The 20,234-nt window shown below is 47.4% G+C and overlaps 2 protein-coding genes across 2 annotated transcripts in view; one reads left to right on the top strand and one right to left on the bottom strand.

Annotated features, from left to right (window-relative positions):
• Positions 1-4,419, top strand: part of LOC142213045 (ribosomal protein S6 kinase alpha-4-like) — a 31,236-nt gene extending 26,817 nt beyond the window's left edge. Inside the window, exon 17 of the mRNA XM_075281193.1 lies at positions 230-4,419. Coding sequence (XP_075137294.1) covers positions 230-445 — 216 coding nt within the window. The 3' untranslated portion in view covers positions 446-4,419. The remainder of the gene's footprint in view (positions 1-229) is intronic.
• Positions 4,420-10,058: 5,639 nt separating this feature from the next.
• On the bottom strand, positions 10,059-16,466 carry SLC3A2 (solute carrier family 3 member 2). The gene is made up of 9 exons (XM_075281179.1): positions 15,994-16,466; positions 14,462-14,635; positions 14,018-14,121; positions 13,780-13,851; positions 13,631-13,695; positions 12,873-13,053; positions 12,643-12,783; positions 12,374-12,478; positions 10,059-10,826 (listed from the first exon to the last, which is right to left on the bottom strand). Exons 1-9 carry the CDS (start codon positions 16,424-16,426, stop codon positions 10,479-10,481), a joined length of 1,623 nt encoding a protein of 540 aa, XP_075137280.1. The 5' UTR covers positions 16,427-16,466; the 3' UTR covers positions 10,059-10,478.
• Between the last annotated feature and the right edge of the window lie 3,768 nt (positions 16,467-20,234).

Here is a 20,234-nt window from a genome sequence, read left to right as displayed (position 1 = left end):
GCCAAGTGTCCGATACGGCGAACAGTCTCTGCGATGGCAGAAAGTCCTCAGCATTTCACCCACTCTAAAGGGTGTCAGGAAGGGACGTGAATTTCGTATCGTCTAGTTTTACTGCTATAAAGTTTTGATTGTTGACTTGATTTTTGTGAACAGTTTAGGCTTCCCATTTTCCATTTGTATTTTCCGAATTTTTGGGTTTGTAGTATCCTGTCCAACGTGTATTTTGCAGGCATTTAATCGCGGAAAGCGTGAAGGAGTCTTCCTAAAGAGCGTGGATAACGCCCCGTTGGCGAAAAGACGCAAACTGAAGCAGAGCAGCACAGGAGGTGACGCCCGCAGCGGATCCTCATCTTCCTCTTCATCCTCCTCCTCATCTGCTACCACTGCAGCTCGATCCCCCAAATCGCGAGCCCCCCCACAGAGTCATAGGCCTGCCAATTCATAACTAGTTGCTTTATTTCAACTACACTACAGGCCCTGCTGTCATGTGCAAAAGGAGGACCAAAGCCGAAAAAGAGGCCGCACCTTCTGTCCGCCATATGGGGACACCTAGTGATCATGTACCGTGTTTGCATCATGTGTTGCAGAGAGGAAGAGGAGGTATCGCTGCCCAGTGCACTTTTGTATAGAAGGACATTATACACTAGTCATTTTCCAAGTATCGGTGAATGTGAGTCTTCCCTCCCGGTCTAGATGTGCGGATGCAGGGAAGGGTTTGGCATCGGACTCCTGTCCTGGGCTTCCCGCACCAGCAAGTTACTGTCTATTTTTCAGTGTTCCATATGGATGTCATTTGTTATTGTTTTATCTTTAGAATATTCTGTATATATATCTATATATATGTTTCTAACAATGAGATTTTATTATTAACAGGCTTGTATTTCAAGCGTTTTAAGGGCCGCGCGTGCTTTGATACCGGATAACGTCACGTGTGTGTATTGGGTGTGTGAGTCGTGTGTTCCTGGCCATAGATTATTTTTTTATACGTTGCTATAACCAGGATTGGGTCCTAGAGGAAGGGAGCCGGAATGGAGTCTCCTCGTTGGTATATGGGTGGTATTCATTTGCTAACAAATATTTTTGATAGAGATTTATAATGTGAGTAGAAATGCAAGAGGGAGCTTAGAAGATATTTGGTTTCTACATATATGTGTTTGTGATATATATATATATATATATATGAGTAGGGCCCACGTAGCGGGCTGTGCAACATATCAAGGTTTCAGACTTTCTGCTTCCATTATACCTATAGGGAAACCGCCGCTGTCTCCGTAGGTATAGTTGGCATGCTGCAATTTCCAAAACCGCCACATGGAGCATCAGCCTTAAAGTCCAGCTCCACTAAACACCTGAAAATTCAGATATGACTGCAGTTGAATCCGTTCCTCCCGTTTTATCACCCTGTTCCTTTTTTCCCGATCCCCTGCCACTTCCCAGGTCTTTGCCTAAGCCTTATTGTACAACCGTATGAATGGTCTGTGTGCTATAAGGTTTTCCCCAGATAGTACACTAACCCATTAATTTATATGGGCCCGTACACATAGCCGTGAATGACATGGTCACGTTTAGGGGCCGGCAGTCTGGACCGCAAAATATGGAACAGGTCCTATTCCTGTTCAATTTTGTGGCCCTGATTCTGCGGCTCCTATTCATTGAATGAAAGGGGCCACAGAAGCACTGGTGGCACACAGGTGACATTCGCACACACCCCGCCCATGCCGTTCATTCACGGCCACCAGTTAGCATACAGTCATGTACAACCGGCTTAAGACCGGCTTAGTTTCGAATACCTTGCACCTGTAGGAATGAATGGAAGCGGCCGAACAACAAGGGGTTAAGCGCCGACCGCTTCCATTCATTCCTATGGAGCGAGATATTCGAAACTATAGTTTCGAATACTATTCGCTCATCTCTAATAAGATTCTCTTTGTGTGTTCATTTTCTTCGTAACAATCGTTGAATGTGATATCATCTAAAGAACATGAAAAAAAAAGCAAAAAAAACAAATATCTGGTTTGTGTAGCTGCACTATAAATAGCCTGATATTTCTGTGATCCCGGTGAACAAAGTCCAAAGTTAGTTAAATGCCCTCATTGTGTCAGTATGGTCTACATTAGATGTATCCAGGACCTCCAACATTGGTCTATAAACTGTACTGTGTGAGATCAACCTTACCCACAGGAGAAACTCAAAGCTGGGACATCTTTGTTCCAGCTTTGAGTTTTTATTTATTTTGTATCTTTCATCTATTTTACCATGAATTGCTGGAGTGTGTGTTTTTTGCTATATCTTTTTACCATTTCTATTTTGAGGTTGCACTTATTTCTAAAGTCGACGAGCCGCGTATGGATCCTGCGTCTATGAAGCGGTCACGAAGCTTTGCCTCTGTATGGAGTATATTTATCTATGCAGAGTTGTTCAGGTTAGTGTATAGATATATGCAGAGCGTTCTGTATCATTGTGCGGTCTATAGATAGACCTTTGTGTTGGTTGAGTCAATGTTTATACTGAGCACTTAGTAGGAAGACTCGTATCTTGTATATATTAAATGTACAGTAAATGTATTTTTATGCGAGGCCGCTTATCTATGCTTGTAATGTAAAGGTTTTATATTGGGAGGATATCCGTACCACTGGTTAGCGCAGGGACTGTTATCTGGGGCATTGAGAGTGCTCCATATTATTGTATCATTGTATATGTAGAGCGTTGTTGGACACCATGAGTATACAGACCCAAACACTGCACCCCCACATCTTCAGTCTGATCCTGCAGGCCATTATATTTTGTGTTAATAGGTTTTGGTTCAGAGTGGGTTAAAAAGAACCCCAAAAAATAATGACATCACTTGCTGTTTCCTTTCCAAAGCTGCCCGGGTCTCCGCTGGTCTGTACCTCCTGGTCCCATCTCCGCACACAGGAATTGCCAACTCAACCAATGGCTGGCAGGGGGCGGGTCACGGCTGCTGCCACCTAGAGGGCATTTCCCATATTGCGAGACGAAACTAGGAAGTAGTGACCTGCAGGAGTGGAATGGAGCGGAGCAGTGGTATTCAGGCGGGGTGTTCATTCCTTTAATTTTTTTTAACCCATGGCCACTGTTTTTTTTCCACTTTGAAAAACCCCTTTAATTTTGTAATCTCCGGACCCCACTATAGAAATCCTAAAGTTGACCCAATAATGCAAATTTTTGTCTCTTTTCAACCAAAGATGTAACTTGTAGGCAATAGTTTTTACTGACGGGCAGCATAGGATTGTTTGCCTTGTACTGCTCATATAGGCCTGATTCACACGGGGCAAGATTATGTGTAATTATGAGATTTATTGATTTAAAGGGTTTGTCCAGGCATTAAGATTTTATGGCCTTACTCTTAGGATAGGCCATAAATATCTCATTAATGGGGGCCAACAGCTGACCTGCACAGCTTCCAGTACCCTTACTATATACACCACAGGTAGCCCGGTTCCTATATAGAGGCTGGGCACCGGATTTGCAGCTCAGCTCTCATTGGCTTCAATGGGACCTGAGCTGTAGTGCCAGCGTCTGACCTGTATACAAGGCGCAGCCCTGAGTGGTGTATAGTACGGGCTTTGGAAGGGGCCCCATACAGCCGATTGGACCCCAATTGGTGTTTATCCACCAATCTGATTTTTAATCCAAGTAAGTTATATATCCTGTATTTTTCACTCTGGCCACTAAACCAAATAATAGACTGACACTCTAAATCTATGGGGATTTTCTTTGCAGCGGTCAGCTCATTTACATCACAAACAAGGCAGACAGGATTATCATAGAAACTAACACGATCTATAAATAACGTCACATAACCTTCATCATGACATCACTACTGACAATAGATGATGTCACAGCTGATCTCCTCCCCCTTCCCTGCACAGAGCATGTCTAGAACACTCTCCCATAGACCTCAATGACTTCGGTGCAGACTATTGCCGCCTATGGCCATGACTGTGCTGTAAAGCAGATCACTAAATGCTGTTAACAGAGCAGAGGGAAGCAGGAAAAGGCTTGTTCGGAAAAAAAAAATTTTAAAAGTCTTTTTTCCCTAGAAATAGAATTACTTTTGTCCATGAGCTGTGTCTGGTATGGGCAGGTCAGTCCTATTCAAGTGAGTAGGATGGAGCTGCAATACCAGACACAGACCATAGATGAGGGTGGCGCTGTTTGTGAGGGGGAATTTTTTTCAGATGACTGTTAATATCATTGTTGTACTGAAAAAGGTCAAAAGAAGCCAAAAAGTGGAGAACCCCGCATGAGCTGTAGAGTGACATAGGCGGTGGAGATGGACACAGGTAACGTCACATATACAAAAAAGAGATTAAGTATTTTCAGCTCACCCCTCTCAATGTCCTTAAGTCCTGTGTCGGTGTGCACGGAAGCTGGTGGACTCATCCGGCTGTAAGATATCCAAATATAGAAAGAAGATCCAGCACTTCCCGACGTCGGGAAGTGCTGGATCTTCTTTCTATATTTGAACGTCACATATAGGCAACACATTGGCAAGGAATCGGTGCACATGTTCACCTTTACAGGCAGCAGCTAAGAAACGACTTACATTAGTTGTGATGTTGCTTACATGGCGGCCGTGGCGTCGTAACACAGCACCAGTTATGTTACAGGGGTGACGCAACGATCTATGGATCATGTAGTCCTTACCCAAAGCAATAGATATCCATATTAAAAGAATGCAACCTTACCCGGAAAGGATCAGCACAGGCACTTGTGTGTAAGTAATGGATCTATTTATTCTATAGATATATAAGGAAACCTGAATAATACAATATTTCTGTAACGCGGCAGGTTTGCATCTATTGAAGGAGACCGTTAAATCGTTACGATCCTATACAGAGTGTCTATGGCAGCTTTAGACTGATCGGTGCAGCTGCTGAGGGCTCTTATCTTACCGTGTGTATGTAATATGGTGTCATTGGTTCAGGGGGTGTCTATGAATGTATTTGGCAATGTCTCGTAGCCTAGCGTGATGGGTCGGCCAGATCGATGGCGCCGGTCACCTCACACGCTACACGTGGACATCGCCGGCAGATTATAATATAGCATTGTGCAATGAACTCGAGCCAGAATGTATTATTTAAGATTTTGTCGATCATGATATCTTGTTTTTATGAAATAAACTTTTTTTTTTCCACGATGATTGTGACCTGGACTATGTGTTGTGTTAGACAAGCGCGGCACATGAAATCGGTTGTCCCCGCCGCTCCGTTCAATAAAGATAGCCTAGTTGTCTCATCAGTCACATAGACATTCAATGAAGTGACTGGGGTGGAGCCCATCTTCAGATTTCACGATCGATTTTAAAATCCGATTTCCGATCGTTTTCCAGCCGATCCCGATCGTGAATTTTGCTCGATATCCAATCTTTCCCGATCGCTCAACCCTAGAAGTGACCACAAGGTGCCCCATTGTTCACACAGTCCTAGCTGAGGATACGGGACCAAATTATTGTAAGGCAGTGATTGTCACCTACAGTACGTGTACCCAAGAGGGGACACCCTGCAGACCCTGAACCACCACTCTATATTACATGCCGCACTGCATACAGGTCCCCTCTGACCATACATGGCCGCCGACACCATTACAGTGAGCGATTTCATCAGTACTGATGGAGGCGTCCATTGCGTTATTGGGGGCTGCAGTCACCGCTCATCACTGTTACCCGCTTACTGTCTGCTTCGGGCACCGAGTGCAGACTTCACGACAGGCCTTGAAGCAGGGAAGAAGCCTGGCGCCGAGAGGTGAGTGCAGCGGCGTCTGTCCTGGGCAAGCCGTACACCATGTAATATACACTCACCGGCCACTTTATTAGGTACACCATGCTAGTAACGGGTTGGACCCCTTTTGCCTTCAGAACTGCCTCAATTCTTCGTGGCATAGATACAACAAGGTGCTGGAAGCATTCCTCAGAGATTTTGGTCCATATTGACATGATGGCATCACACAGTTGCCGCAGATTTGTCGGCTGCACATCCATGATGCGAATCTCCCGTTCCACCACATCCCAAAGATGCTCCTCTATTGGATTGAGATCTGGTGACACTGGAGGCCATTGGAGTACAGTGAACTCATTGTCATGTTCAAGAAACCAGTCTGAGATGATTCCAGCTTTATGACATGGCATTGCATTATCCTGCTGAAAGTAGCCATCAGATGTTGGGTACATTGTGGTCATAAAGGGATGGACATGGTCAGCAACAATACTCAGGTAGGCTTTGGCGTTGCAACGATGCTCAATTGGTACCAAGGGGCCCAAAGAGTGCCAAGAAAATATTCCCCACACCATGACACCACCACCACCAGCCTGAACCGTTACCGATACAAGGCAGGATGGATCCATGCTTTCATGTTGTTGACGCCAAATTCTGACCCTACCATCCGAATGTCGCAGCAGAAATCGAGACTCATCAGACCAGGCAACGTTTTTCCAATCTTCAATTGTCCAATTTCGATGAGCTTGTGCAAATTGTAGCCTCAGTTTCCTGTTCTTAGCTGAAAGGAGTGGCACCCGATGTGGTCTTCTGCTGCTGTAGCCCATCTGTAGCCTCAAAGTTCGACGTACTGTGCGGCGTTCAGAGATGCTCTTCTGGCTACCTTGGTTGTAACGGGTGGCTATTTGAGTCACTGTTGCCTTTCTATCAGCTCGAACCAGTCTGGCCATTCTCCTCCGACCTCTGGCATCAACAACGCATTTCCGCCCACAGAACTGCCGCTCACTGGATGTTTTTTCTTTTTCGGACCATTCTCTATAAACCCTAGAGATGGTTGTGCGTGAAAATCCCAGTAGATCAGCAGTTTCTGAAATACTCAGACCAGCCCTTCTGGCACCAACAACCATGCCACGTTCAAAGGCACTCAAATCACCTTTCTTCCCCATACTGATGCTCGGTTTGAACTGCAGGAGATTGTCTTGACCATGTCTACATGCCTAAATGCACTGAGTTGCTGCCATGTGATTGGCTGATTAGAAATTAAGTGTTAACGAGCAGTTGGACAGGTGTACCTAATAAAGTGGCCGGTGAGTGTAGACGTTATTGGAGGAAGTGTGGGGACATTACTTTTCAACTGGGGGCCACTATATTGCACATAGGGGTACTGTAGGCGTCACTATTGCATGTGGGTGCCAGTATATTACACGTAGGGGTGATGCGGCGTCCATTAGGTTACATGGTTAGGACTTTTTCTCGCTCTGGGGTAATTCACTTGAAAAGGTGGAGAAACAATGTTCTGAGACATCCCCTACAGACAGGTATTCTCATGCTTGATAATATTCCCCAGGATAAATCAGACATTTTTAGAAGTTGTTCCTATCTCTGGGACCTACGCCGATTATCAGAATGGGGGCCCGGTGACAAGTGTGCTCGGCTCGACTTCTGTATACGGGTGCAGCTACCTCCTCCTCCTCTATGTCAGCCTTCCTCTATCATCTATAGTCCCCGCCAGGACTTACAGCGGCAGTCTTAGGTCGGGTTCACACAGGGTTTCTTGGACTGTATTTTGAGGCGGAGGCCGCCTTAGAATCCGGTCTAAAAGATGGCTAGCTGCGACTGTCTGCCGGTACAGTGCCTGCTATGTGTGGCCTTAGCCCTAAAATACATAAATCTAATACAATGTCCAGATTCCCACTACTTACTACATAATGACAGTATATTATAGGGCCAGCGCCATTCTATTAGTCCAAGTGACCTACAATTCCCAGATGTTTTCTGCTGAGTCTTTCTTATTCGGAGTCTTGGTGAGTGTGTTCGGTTATGAGATACATCATGACTTTGCAAATAATTCACTAATATTTGTACAAGGTACTTCCGTTTGCTTTGTCATGGTTATGCATATAAAATGCACAGTTGCAGTTTTCCCACATACCTCTAGGTGGCAGAAAGTTAAAGTCCTGTAGTATAGTCTGCAAAATCTCTCTCTAGTCAGTCTGGTGTATCAGCTGCATGGTAACTGCAGGAAATCCATCAGTCCCTTGCTGAAAAGCTGCAGTGCTAAGGAGGTCGGTATAAGGGGGTCTTCACACTACTGTGGTTAGTGTCCGTTGCCGTCTTCTGTCATATGATGACAGCAATGGCCATTAAACTGTCGCAGAGAATGATCACTAATTCTGTGTCCGTTCCCATTGACGCTAATGTAAATGAGACGAAAGCCATCGGAGTGGCCGTGTATCGTGCAGTGTTACTGACCCTAATTTACATCGACACTAACAGGGCATATATCTTTGGAACAGCTAAACGGATTTGGGTAAACTAAATACTCAGGATGACGTCACCCATCAGATAATTTGTTATTGGGCTTTTCAGACCTGGTGACCGGTTCTCTTTAAATCAATACAAATACTGGACGTGAACCTCTATTTCTGATTCTAGAAATCCTGTTGCATCAGACTCTGTACGTGCGGAGGTTTTCTCCCTACATGCGTTGCGTTTATAGGGCAGGAACTCTGTATGTACAGTAGCACGCAGACTCCATTTGTCTCTACCAGGTACATTATCCCTGATCGGGGTACCATGATTAAGAGAGGTGGCTGCGCATGTAGGACCGCTCCATCCAGGGCTATAGCAATGTGACCCATCTTACTATGGCCACATTCAAACATGCAGTGCTTGTAAGACAAAACCAAAAATGGTTCCCAAACATAAAAGGTACAAATCCAAACCACCAATCCATGTCGAACAGACATGACTTAACCCATTAATGACTGACCTATAGACACTCCACATAAGTCACTAGAGGGCCTTATTCCACCACAGTGTGGCGTCTTCTGCCCTGTTAGAAGTGGGGGCCGGATTTAATAAAAGTTGTGTTTTATGTATTTGGCACATCCGCCTACTTTGTCCATTTTCCTTCCTTAGATGTAGCTCCTAGTGGGTGTCGTGTCCTCCTGAGCTGGGTCTGCTTTGATCCCCATGAGATTTTTAGCCCATGTAACGTGTACACTCACATGCCTGTTCATTCCGTGTATCTATAAATATACAACGTCTTGTATGTTTGGGGAAGTTCAGTGTTACGTTGTTGCTGAGTCGTCTTCTCCCCCATGTCATGTGCTTGGCCGTGCGTACTTGGTGGTCAGCTATTTTCGGTCTTCGGCAGATTATTCCCTGGCATGTGCGTCTTCTGGCTTATTACATCACATGTCTCATACTAGGCACCCTGTGTGCTGAGATACACTGAAGACACTTTATTACATTCCCTTATCTGCTGTCACCTTTGGCCTTCAGTAATTTCTTGTGGCTTACACAGGTATGTGTGCTAAGAAAACCTTCCCCCACACCAAAACGTCACCCCCTCCAGCCTGACCTGCGACACCTGATAAGGAGGGGTCACTGATTCCTGCTACTTAGGCTGAGTTCACACGGGGTATTTTGGTCAGGATTTTGAGGCCGTATCCACCTCAAAATCCTGACTGCTTCCATTGAAGTCAATGGGAGACACTCAGTTTTTTCTGGGAGCTGTTCATTCTGGCTCCCGGAAAAAAGAAGCGACATTCTCATTCTATCAGGCGTATTCGCCTTGCGACACTCCCGACTAGGCCCATTCATTGGGCCTAATAAGGAGCGCAGTGCGTGACTGGATGCCGGTGCACTGTACCGGCATCCAGGCGCAGCTACCCGTTTGTTGGTCCGGAAACTGAGGCAGCCTCCGCCTCTGTTTCCAAACCAAAAAACCCTGCCTGAGTCCAAATTTCAGCCCTTCCCAGCAGCACAGAGTGACAGCTGGATTCATCTTATGTCAGGTTGACACTAGCACTGTGCTCTTAGTCATTCCGATCTGCTGGGAGACCCAAACCGTGGTTACATGTGGACCCCATTCACTATAATGGGATCTACTGGTAGTCTCTGGCACAGATGTGAACCCAGCCATGTTTCCCTACTGCTCAATGATCGTACTTTGCACCATTTTGACACCAGGTGTAACTATTTTGTACTACCCTTTAAACTGCTGCAGCACCTCTTGAGGAATAATCAGAAAATATCCATCCCTGTAACAATCAGCTGAAAGAAATCCCCCAAAAAACAAACATCACAGCAATATCAGGCCACATGTAAACTATTCTTTATTAAAAGGAAATCTTTTCTGACCAGAATGCGTTGCTCCCCTTGTCTTATTCCCTCCCCAAACACCCAGGGGGTCAGTCTGACAATACTGCATAATCTGTATGAAACACTCATCCGTCCGCAAGTGCGCGCACGCACACCAGAGCATTTACTGTTCACGACACTAAAGCACACGACACTTATTGCTGTTAACGCGTTTCAAGAACCTTTTGCTCCGTAAGTTTAGACAAATAATGGTTGGTGGTCTCAGTGCAATGAAATCTTACGGCTTATGTGAAGGATGAAAGGGGAGGGAAGAGTGAAAGGGGTTTGGGGTTAACACTGTGCCTCCTGGATTGGAAAAACTAGGGTCAGAATATGGAATGTGAGAGTACAGCTCTGCGCGCGGAGGTCGCCTTAGGCGCTGTAAGGATATTTCAGGAGTAACGCTTCTCCCGGCGCTAACTTCAGATTCTTAATGGAGATGCTGCTCCCTTCTTTGCGCTCGGGATTCGAGCTTAACACTATGGAGCACTGCTCTGGTATTTTGTCATGTAGAAGCGACACCTCTGTCTCCGCCTCGGGAGCAAAGTTTACGACAGTCACAAATCGTTCATTTTGATCCCAAATGCGTGCAAATGCCAGCGCCAATTTGTTGTAGTGTAGTAACTCGAAGTCTCCGTGAAGTAGCGCTCGCTCTTTCCCTCGAAACTCGCTCAGACGCTTAAAGTGATTTAGTAAGGAACCTTTCTCCTCTTCTTGAGCCTACGGAGAGAATTAAACAAAGTGAAGTTGTGTAACGTGAGACTTGTTTTTAGGATTGCGAGTCGGGCATTTTAGCTGTGTGCTGGATGTTTTTCTGGGTTGCTAAGTAGGGCAGAGGTTGTATCCAAGAGTTGGCGGACACAGGATTACCAGCAGACAATGGAATCGGCTGAGTCAGGAAGGGGGTAAAGGCTCGGCTGAGCAGAATGCTGAAGACAGCAATGTTCTGCTGAGAAGCCATAGAACAAAGAGCAAAGACTGGAGAAAACATGTTGGTACATAGGTCACTGCCGAGGATGAAGGTCAGTGGCCTTCTTCTTCTTCAAAGTCTTTATCAAAACAGGTGTGGTCTCTGCACAAACAGTCCCCGTCTTACAACAGAGTGCTAAGGTTAAAGCGTGTTCACTAGGGTTGATCGGATTCTGATCGGCAATCGAGTAAATTTCACGATCGCGATTGGAATTCCGAACTTTTTAGGCGGGATCGAGGTCGGAGGTTATTTCCCACAATGCTTTGCTACTGGTCAAGCATTGTGGGAAAAGCTAACAATGTTAGCTAGGTCCCATAGGAATGAACGGGTGCAGCCGGCTGGCCACTTAACCCCCTGTGCACCGGCTGCGTCCATTCATTCTAATGGGAGACTAGCTAACATGTCTAGTTGCTTAAGGCTTGGTTCACATATGCTGATGTGTTCCGTCCGTAAGAGTCCGCATAAGGACCCCTACGGACGGAACACAAGCGCATCTGCAAGTGCTTTGCAGTTCAAGCGCACAGGCCCCATAGCCCCGTGTGACTACACAGCGTGGAGGCTTCAATTTTTGGACTCCATGCTTTGTAGTGAACAGGATCGTTTTTAAAATCCAATCTACGATTATTAAAAAAAAAATCCCATTGACTTGCATTAGGATCGGAATTGGGATCAAATGGAAAATGATCGGAAATCGGATTTTAAAAAACGATCCTGAAATCTTAAGATCGGCTCAACCCTAGTGTTCACACGTTTGACAAAAATCTAAGCGTGTGAACGTTACGTGCAGCTATCAGTGACGGGATGCTGATGTAGTGTACCGGCATTCCACTCCAGATTAGGCCCAAATGAATGGGCGCGCCACGGATGATTCAGCCACGGAATCCGTGGCAAGAAGGGTCATCTCGCTTCTTTATCCCGCTACTAGCCAGTGGAAAAAAGAAGCGAGTGGCTCCCGTTCAACTCAATGGATTTTGAGGAGGATTCCACATCAAAATCCGCTGCCAAAAAACTCTGAATGAGCCCTTAAGTTTGGTGTCGTCGCTCTGACTCACTCATAAAGGTGCAGTCAAGTCGATGACTAACATGTTAAACTAACGCCAAGATCGCACTAGCATTGCCTCTCCATTGTTCAGGTCTGTCAGGGTAGAGTCCGACCCCACTGAGTATAATGGGGACAGTCGGGTGTCCATTGTTATAAAACCGGCGGAGGTAAAAGTCCTCGGTGCAGCACTGACGCAGATGTCTAGTCTAAGAAACAGTTACAACTCCTCAGGCCAGTAATGCATCTACTCCTTACCTTAAAGGAAACATTTGTGTTGAGTGCGTTCGGTTCACCCACGACGACTTCAGAGAATCCGTAATTCTTACTGTTTTCCCACTGCATGTACGGGCCCCGCGCAGGCTGAAGAAGAAAGAACACGTCAGTATGTTGTAGAGTAGACCAGGGCCGATGGACGCCCTTCCCCGGCTTTTGCAGACACTTCATGTTTTGGCCTGTCCATTGATGCAGTCTGTCTAATCTCAACGCTAATAAATGTTACAATCCGCCGCAAGAACGTCGCTTACCTGTCCGGGCAAATCTTTCAGTCCAATCTCGTCACCGTAGAAAGTAAGAGGCGTTCCTGGAAGGGTGAAGAGCAGGAGCTGATATACTCGCAGCAAATTCTCCTTCACCGCTGACGCCAAGTGACCCAAATGTGGTCTCATCTGCAAGGAAAACGTTACAGCCATTAGTATGGACAGGCCGGGGGATGGATGGGAAAGTAACGGGACAGAGAGTCTTCGGGGGGACTTACACTCCAGAGGATCTTGTCCTGTTCCCCAAACCCTTGGTGCTGCCTGATGCGCTCGGGCAGGGTGTTATTGCTCTCATCGCCCTTGCCCAATAAGTAGCTTGTGCTTAGGACGCCGCTGGTGTCATTGAGGATATTCAGCAGCTGGTTGTTGGTGGACACATTGGATGCGAGGAGTAGCAACCTGCAAAGGGAAAAGACAAAAGATTTCAGTATATCTGTAGTAGGGACCCCTGTGCCTCTAATACGAGGGAGCTACTCCTCCACCCCTACCATATGCAATCCTAGCTGAGTATGCATGTATTCTAAATGGGAAGAGGGGAGTGACCAATGCCGCTTATGTCCATGGTCACTAAACTTCAACGTGCTTTGCCCCATGATCTGTCAGAGGAAAACTGGGGAGGCCGCAAAAAAACTGTAGGTCCCAGTGAGGTTGGCGTCTCATCCAATGTGTAGAGGGGTTGGGATCTGATTAATTGGGGGACCGTTGATGGTGTTCACGCACACACAGCGCCAAGCCGTTCATTTCAATAGAGGAAGCGCTTGGCGGTTCTGTAGAATTTAACAGGGCAGCTGCTCGAGACCAGTGGGGTCTCCGATAGTCAAACACGTGTCCCCTTTCCTATGGTACAACATTAGTGAAAGGCTGAATGCCCATTGACTATATAAATCCGGGCGCACGGCATCTAACTGCAAGGACGTACTCCTAGAAAACAAGGACCTGAGAAGCTACTTGAAGACTCTACATCCCAGATACTCACCTTGCTTTACCCTCGGTGCTGTGGTTGGCCGTGATGTTCCCCAGTTCAGGAATAAGCTCTTCTGGCTGTAATGGAAGGAATTACGAGTGTTATTATACGGAGATTGTAACAAGACTGAACACACAAGAGGAGCAGGACAACAGACTTACATTCGGGATCTTCTCAAACCCGCTGATGTAAATTCCTCCGACACCCTTTTCGTACCAGAAGTTCATGGCCTCCTGCAGAGAAGCATATGAAGTAGTCAGATCAGACTTCATATTCACTTAGTTCTAAGGATAGATTACTAGAAGATTGCAGACAATTCTGCAGTGTGGCAGGCGTCGATTTACTGGATGGACAGACTATGTGCAGCGCTGCAATGGTCAGAAGATCTCAGGTCCTCACCTTGACTTGTGTCAGTAAGACGCTGTCTGGGTCCTTGCTTTCCTGGCTGAACCAGACATCTTCTCCCCGATAATTTGGAGTGAGGTCCAAAACGATCTGTATGCCTGAAAGTGAAAGCCTGGTCAGTAACCTGAACCTCTCAGTCCGCACCGGAGCGCTATAGGGGTGCTCAAAGTGATTTCCCCTATACACATGCATACTTGGCACTCCCCAGGGACAAAGGAATAACCGAATACCAGACACTTATGATTGGGCTTATTGACTTTGAACACGCCCAACCCATCTTTCCCCCTAAATTTTGCCGTCAGGGGAGCGCTGAGACATCTCCGCACACGTTAGATGCTCGCCTGGTGCCACCAATATCAGTAGCCTATATATACGATGTATACGCAGTAGAGACGTCTCAGTGACATCACAACCCCTACGGTGACATCACATACTTACTCTTCTTACGAGCCGCCTCTAACAGGTTCTTGAAGTTCTCGACTGTCCCGTATTTATTGTCAATTTCCTTCAGCCTGGTTCCTGATGGGTCGTCTTTATTGTTGATGTGCAGGGGCCCGATCACCAAACCCTTCACTTTTAGGGTGCTGAGGACGTCAAGTCGTTGCTGTATTCCTAAAATTGAATGGAGACAATAAATTAGTTCTAGGTCCATAAAGTAAACTCCTATTACTATCACCCTGATCCAAACAAGCAGCGCCCCCTATATGGTATGGTGACCAAATGGTACTGCAACTCTCTCCCATTCACGTCAATGCAATGGAGAGGTCATAACCTAGCAAAGCACCTGAACTGATGGCTCAGGAACATCGGGGGCTAGCGATAAAGTACCAACTGTGGCGGCAGCTATTGAAAGATGCAAAGAGTTGGCAAAGGTGGTGATCGTTCCAAGGGATTTTGTAGGATTTCAATATGGATGACCTACTCTTAGGACCAGATTAGTGGGGTGCCATAGTGCCACACATTCTGTAGTGGCTAACCCTGGTACTGCATGTAGCTCTAGCCCATACACTTGCATAGGACGGAGCTACAGTACTACACAGCGGCTGCTACAGGGTCTACAGTTCTGTATACCATGTATACAATGAAGGGGGGGATACTGGTCACATCGCTGGGGGTCTGACCAGTGCTCCCCAATTATCAAAACAAGGGATTGAAGGTCCTGTGCACCTTCCCTTGTATGACTGGCAGCCCCCATAGCCTCAGAGATAAGTGACACCCCCTAAAGCTATGATTATATATCTCCATTATTCCCTGCAGCGCCACCACAGGACACATGAAGCATTGCATGTTAAAATACTATACTCTGGGCTTTGGGATTCCTGTGACCGCAGTGGATTCGCCTGATTCATGACTAGTCGCGGGCCTTGTCGTCATTTTACACCATAAAATCGTCACAGCCAGGGTAAAAATGGCGCCTGCCGCAAACTCATCACAACTTAAGTTTAAGAGGCCGTGAGCCCAAGGTTGGTAAATGTTTTTCGCCACACAAGTGCTTAGTACATGGGCCGTATGCGATGTACATGTCTGCGCCCGGGTGTCCGTCACTGGACCAGAACAACGGACACCAACTGCGCCTGATAGACCCCGCGGCCAGAACCATGGACACCATAGCGCCCGATAGACCCCACTGATTATAACGGGATCCGTCAGGCGTCCATTGTTTTATACTGAAACCGCCGGACGAATAAATCGAACTTGCCGCACTTTATCGTCAGCGGTCATTGTGACAGATTTCAGTGTGAACAAAGCCCTAAGCGTTTATCTCAGTGACAGCCGCCATTGCCAAGGCCAGCAGACGTCACCCAGCTTTCCCAGGGTCTGCAGGGCAGACAATGATCTCCACAATGCTGACGCAACACCTTGTAGACCGGCTGATACCGGCTGCCCGTGACGTCATTGTCCCCGCAGCGCCACCTGCTGTCTGCCACAGTGCCACTGCACACCCCATTCATCCTATGGCCGGTACTCACCCGCTAGGTCCCCGATGCCGTCCTGGTTGTCTCCGTCCTGGAAGGTGGCGGGGTCTCCGACCTGGTAGAGCGGCCCCTTGTTCCACCACTCTATGGTAGGCAGCGGGCGGCAGCGCGGAGCCTGCACGATGATGACCACGGCCCCTGCCAGCATGCCGGCCCAGCCCAGCCAGAAGAGGACGAGCAGAGCCCAGCGGACCCGCACCCACCCCGGGGTCCCCGCCACCTTCAGCAGCTCTTCCTTGGACAGGCCGGTGAATTTGACAGCCTGGTGACCGATGTCATCGTCCTCGTCATCCAGCTTCACTTTGACCACCCCGTTCTTCTCGCCCCCTACTGGGGAGTCGCCGGCCCCCGCCGCCATGGGCTGCTTCTCGGGGTCGATCTCATTGAGCTCCACGTCCTTCATATCTAGCGCCGTGTCCTGGGTCATGTCTGCGGGGCACAGGCCGGTGTCTGCTCCGCACTGCTTAGGTTTGCCGGGAAGGACAGTCTGGGCTCTGCTATATATAACCGCTGGGCCCCGCCTACATCTCATAGCTCCGCCCACAATTCTATTAAGGTGGAAAGGAAAGGATGTGATGCAACAATACCGCACAGAGAGAACAGCGCCCTGGACTGTATGACACCATGATGCAACCAGTCACCCATATGTCACTATAAGGCCTCATTCACATGGCCATCAGATAGAGCAGTTTTTAATCCCCCAGTGGGCCCCTGACTATAGTGCCCTCACTGCAGCGTACAGCCTATGTCCCATATAATAACCTGGGTAGAATATCCTAACAGACTACTCAGCTTATTATATATTGACACATTGGGTGAGATGACATTTAGGCACGGGGGCCTTGTCCCCTTATTGTCACTGCAGGGCCGCTATCACCAATCATCTTGCTCACAGAGCTACAGGAGAATTACTAAGGCAATGGCTAGGTAGCCACTGAAGTGTTTTATCCAATACATTAATTTATCTATCTTGCTCCGATATATAGGCTTGCAGCTGGTTGCTTAGGTTCCAGACCTCATCTCTGGTCCTGCTCCCAGCCATCTACATTCTCTTCTCCCTGCATATTGCTTTTAGTTGCTGAGCCCTGCTAGGTGCTAGAGATGTTTCTTGATCAGTGCTCTGCTATAGTCACATGGGCCCTGGCTATCCGGGTCTGCTTATAGTTCAACTAGGACTGTACGGGTCACACGCCCCTTTAAAACCCTTATACGATATAAAATATATCACATATGGTATTTAGGGTCTTGGGTATCTCAGAGGAATGTGTTTCAGCAGCTTGTGAGATACCTATTGATTCCAACTTCAAAAGGTCTCAGAAGTGTCTGGGGTATGTCTTACAGATAGTCACTAGTAGCGGAGACAATGTATCTCACCCCACACATTATGTGTAGATGCAGAGAAACCGCAGGAGGCCATAAAGGCTACAAATGGTTAATAAGGAGGTATCTGAATATAAAGGTCCATGTTTGGTAAGTATATAGGTCTATAAAGGCCCATGTTTGGTAAGTATACACATTTTGCATATAATTCCATCCTGTTGTGTGTTGCAGAGAAGCTCCTTTTTTTTCTTGCAAATTTTGCTGCAGTTTTTTGATCCAAAGAAAAGCGGATTGTGCAGAAGGAGAAAAATACGTTTCCTTTATATTTTCCATTCCTTGTCTTACCATCTTGTGTTTGGCTCAAAACTGCAAAAACTGCAGCAGAATCTGCAACCAAAACAAAGCAACGTGGGGGCCTCAGCTTTATAGTAAATCTGTGTGGCCAAGGTGTCCCTTCCCCCGTTCATCTTAATCTCCAAAAGCGCTGCATTTATGGCTCGTCTATGCTAGAAGACTGGCACGCCTTTATCGCTTCTGCCTCCCCGTAAATCCCATATTAGCTGTAACAGCAGCGTCCCATGCTGTACGATATCCATTATAGGTTCACGCTTGCGCCAAACCTATAAATCAGACCCATTCAGAGGCTGCATATATCTTGTGACAGCGCCAGGATCAGACAGTAAACACGTACATTCTTCTTTCTAGGTTTCCTTCCTTTCGGAGACTCTGCGGGGTTCGACTAAAATAAGAAACGGCAATAAAATGAACAATGAGGAATTGGGGGGCCACATGGGGGGCGAGGTGTACAGCACAGCTGGCAGAGAGGGCTGGGGGGGGGAATGGAGCAATTGTCATGTCACATGTACTGCAATGTCACATACAATTATCGTTATTTACTATTATTATCGGGGATGTCATTCACATTTAAATGGCTTGTTCAGGATTCCGTAATCACGTCTGCTTTCTTCTTCTCAGGAATTGACCTCATGCCCATTGTTACGTGCCAATGCCGCATCTCTGTCCCACTAAAATGAATGGGACTGAGCATGACCATGTGACCAATAGACACGATGTGTGAGAAGTAGAAAGCAGCCATGTTTTCGAAGTCATGTACTATCCCTTTAATCGTCATCTAAATGGTCACATTATTGTCGCCGAATGTTTATTACCTTTACATTTTTGGATGCCTCCAGGGTCTGATTTAGCACAGGGTGTGACTAGGTAAGATTTGGCCCCCTAGCAAGATTTTGACTGGGCCCACCACACAGTATAACGCCCCCATTTTTAGTCCTCCACAGTGTAATGCCATCTTTATTGCCCGCCCAGATGGTATTTTATCCCTTTACTGTCACCCATACCGCATACGCCTCCTTTATTGGTCCATATACAGTATACTAGTATTACCCGCGACTTCGTCCGCGGCCCCCCACCCCCTGCGTGCCCCACATGCAGTGCCACCTGGGCCCCCCGTCTTTGCCTTGTGGGCCCTTCTAACCCCAGTGCGCCCATGGACCCCCATCTTGCGCCTGGCTGGCCCCCTTCCCTTCCTTTCCCCCCTGGCCCCCCACTTTTTTCCGTATTAACTCCAATATTCCCTCATTCCGTTCTCCCTTCCCAACCCACGACCCTCCCATGCCCCCTTTCCTCCCCTACACCTCTCCCACCCTGTGCCCTGTTTTTGCCATCTCTAACCACACCCCCCCACACACACACACACACCTGCGAACCCGGCTCCACCCCACCCCGGGCTCCCCGTACGCCGAGGTTACAGGGGTGCATGGGGTTGGCAGACCGTGCAGCGCAGCTGCTGCAGCCATGCACGGCGCGCAGCACAAGTAGATGGCGATCTGTGGGAGGGCGGCACAGTTCCCTGTACCCCTTCTGACCCCCGGCGGACTCACCGCTCCACGTCGCGCGCCGTGCTCCAGCGATGCCGGTAGGTGCGGCTCAACCAAACAATCGGAGCCCCGCTGAAAGACCTGTGATGACGTCATTTCAGGTCCTGCAGCGGAGCCGGAGAGCACTTTCACTGGTCGCAGTCGGGATTCCGGGTGAGTGTGGGACCTAAAAAGTAGCCTATGTCTCCTTCCTAGTGAATATCTAGGTCTGTGGCAAATTTCATGCTAATCCGTTCACCCATTTTTGCGTGATTGAGGAACAAACATCCAAACACACAAACTTTCACAAGGATAGGATTGTCCCCTTTAAGAGCCCGTTTACAGTAATTCCACTTTTTACTTGCCCCCCACACCTGTATATTGCCACTCTTTGGCCCCCATACATAAAATCCATAACAAATTACTACTTTATTGTTCCAATAGGATCCTATAGCTGATGGCTGGCACTATATGGCGTGCACCTGATTCATGTACACATCCTAGCGTACAGGACATAAGCACAACGTATTGTTCAGTACAGGATACATAGATATTGCCGTATTCCTGTACACAATCCAGCACCTCGGATCATGTGTCGGCACAATTTCGTGTGAATTGAGCAGCAGAGACAGTAAACAGGAGCCTGAGATGAACTGGAATCAGATTTCAGAACAATCTATAATAAGACGTAATACCAGGAAGGAGGAGCACAAGACGCTGTTTACACATGACAGACCTGATATGGAGAACGGGTCCAGGAGAACGAAAAACATTTACTGAGCGTCTATAGAGACTGGCAAATAAGGGGCCACATGACAGCCTGGGGGCCACTAGTGTTGTTGCTGACATTGAGTCACCCGTGTTCTGTCCTGAAAAACAAAAGGATACGGTTGCAGACAATATACGGCTCCCATCGCTTGTATAAGTGTCTGGCGTTGCATCGTGACCCTGAGGTCGCTGCGTCTGCACCTTGTAGTCACACAAAGATGGAGCAATGCTGGATATCGCTGCGGCTAATATCTAGGAACCCACATATCA

This window comes from Leptodactylus fuscus, chromosome 7 (genome assembly GCF_031893055.1).
Source record: "Leptodactylus fuscus isolate aLepFus1 chromosome 7, aLepFus1.hap2, whole genome shotgun sequence".
In the NCBI taxonomy this organism is placed as follows: Eukaryota; Metazoa; Chordata; class Amphibia; order Anura; family Leptodactylidae; genus Leptodactylus; species Leptodactylus fuscus.
The sequence above is the reverse complement of the archived record's forward strand: the minus strand, read 5'-3'. Positions and strand labels throughout refer to the sequence as shown.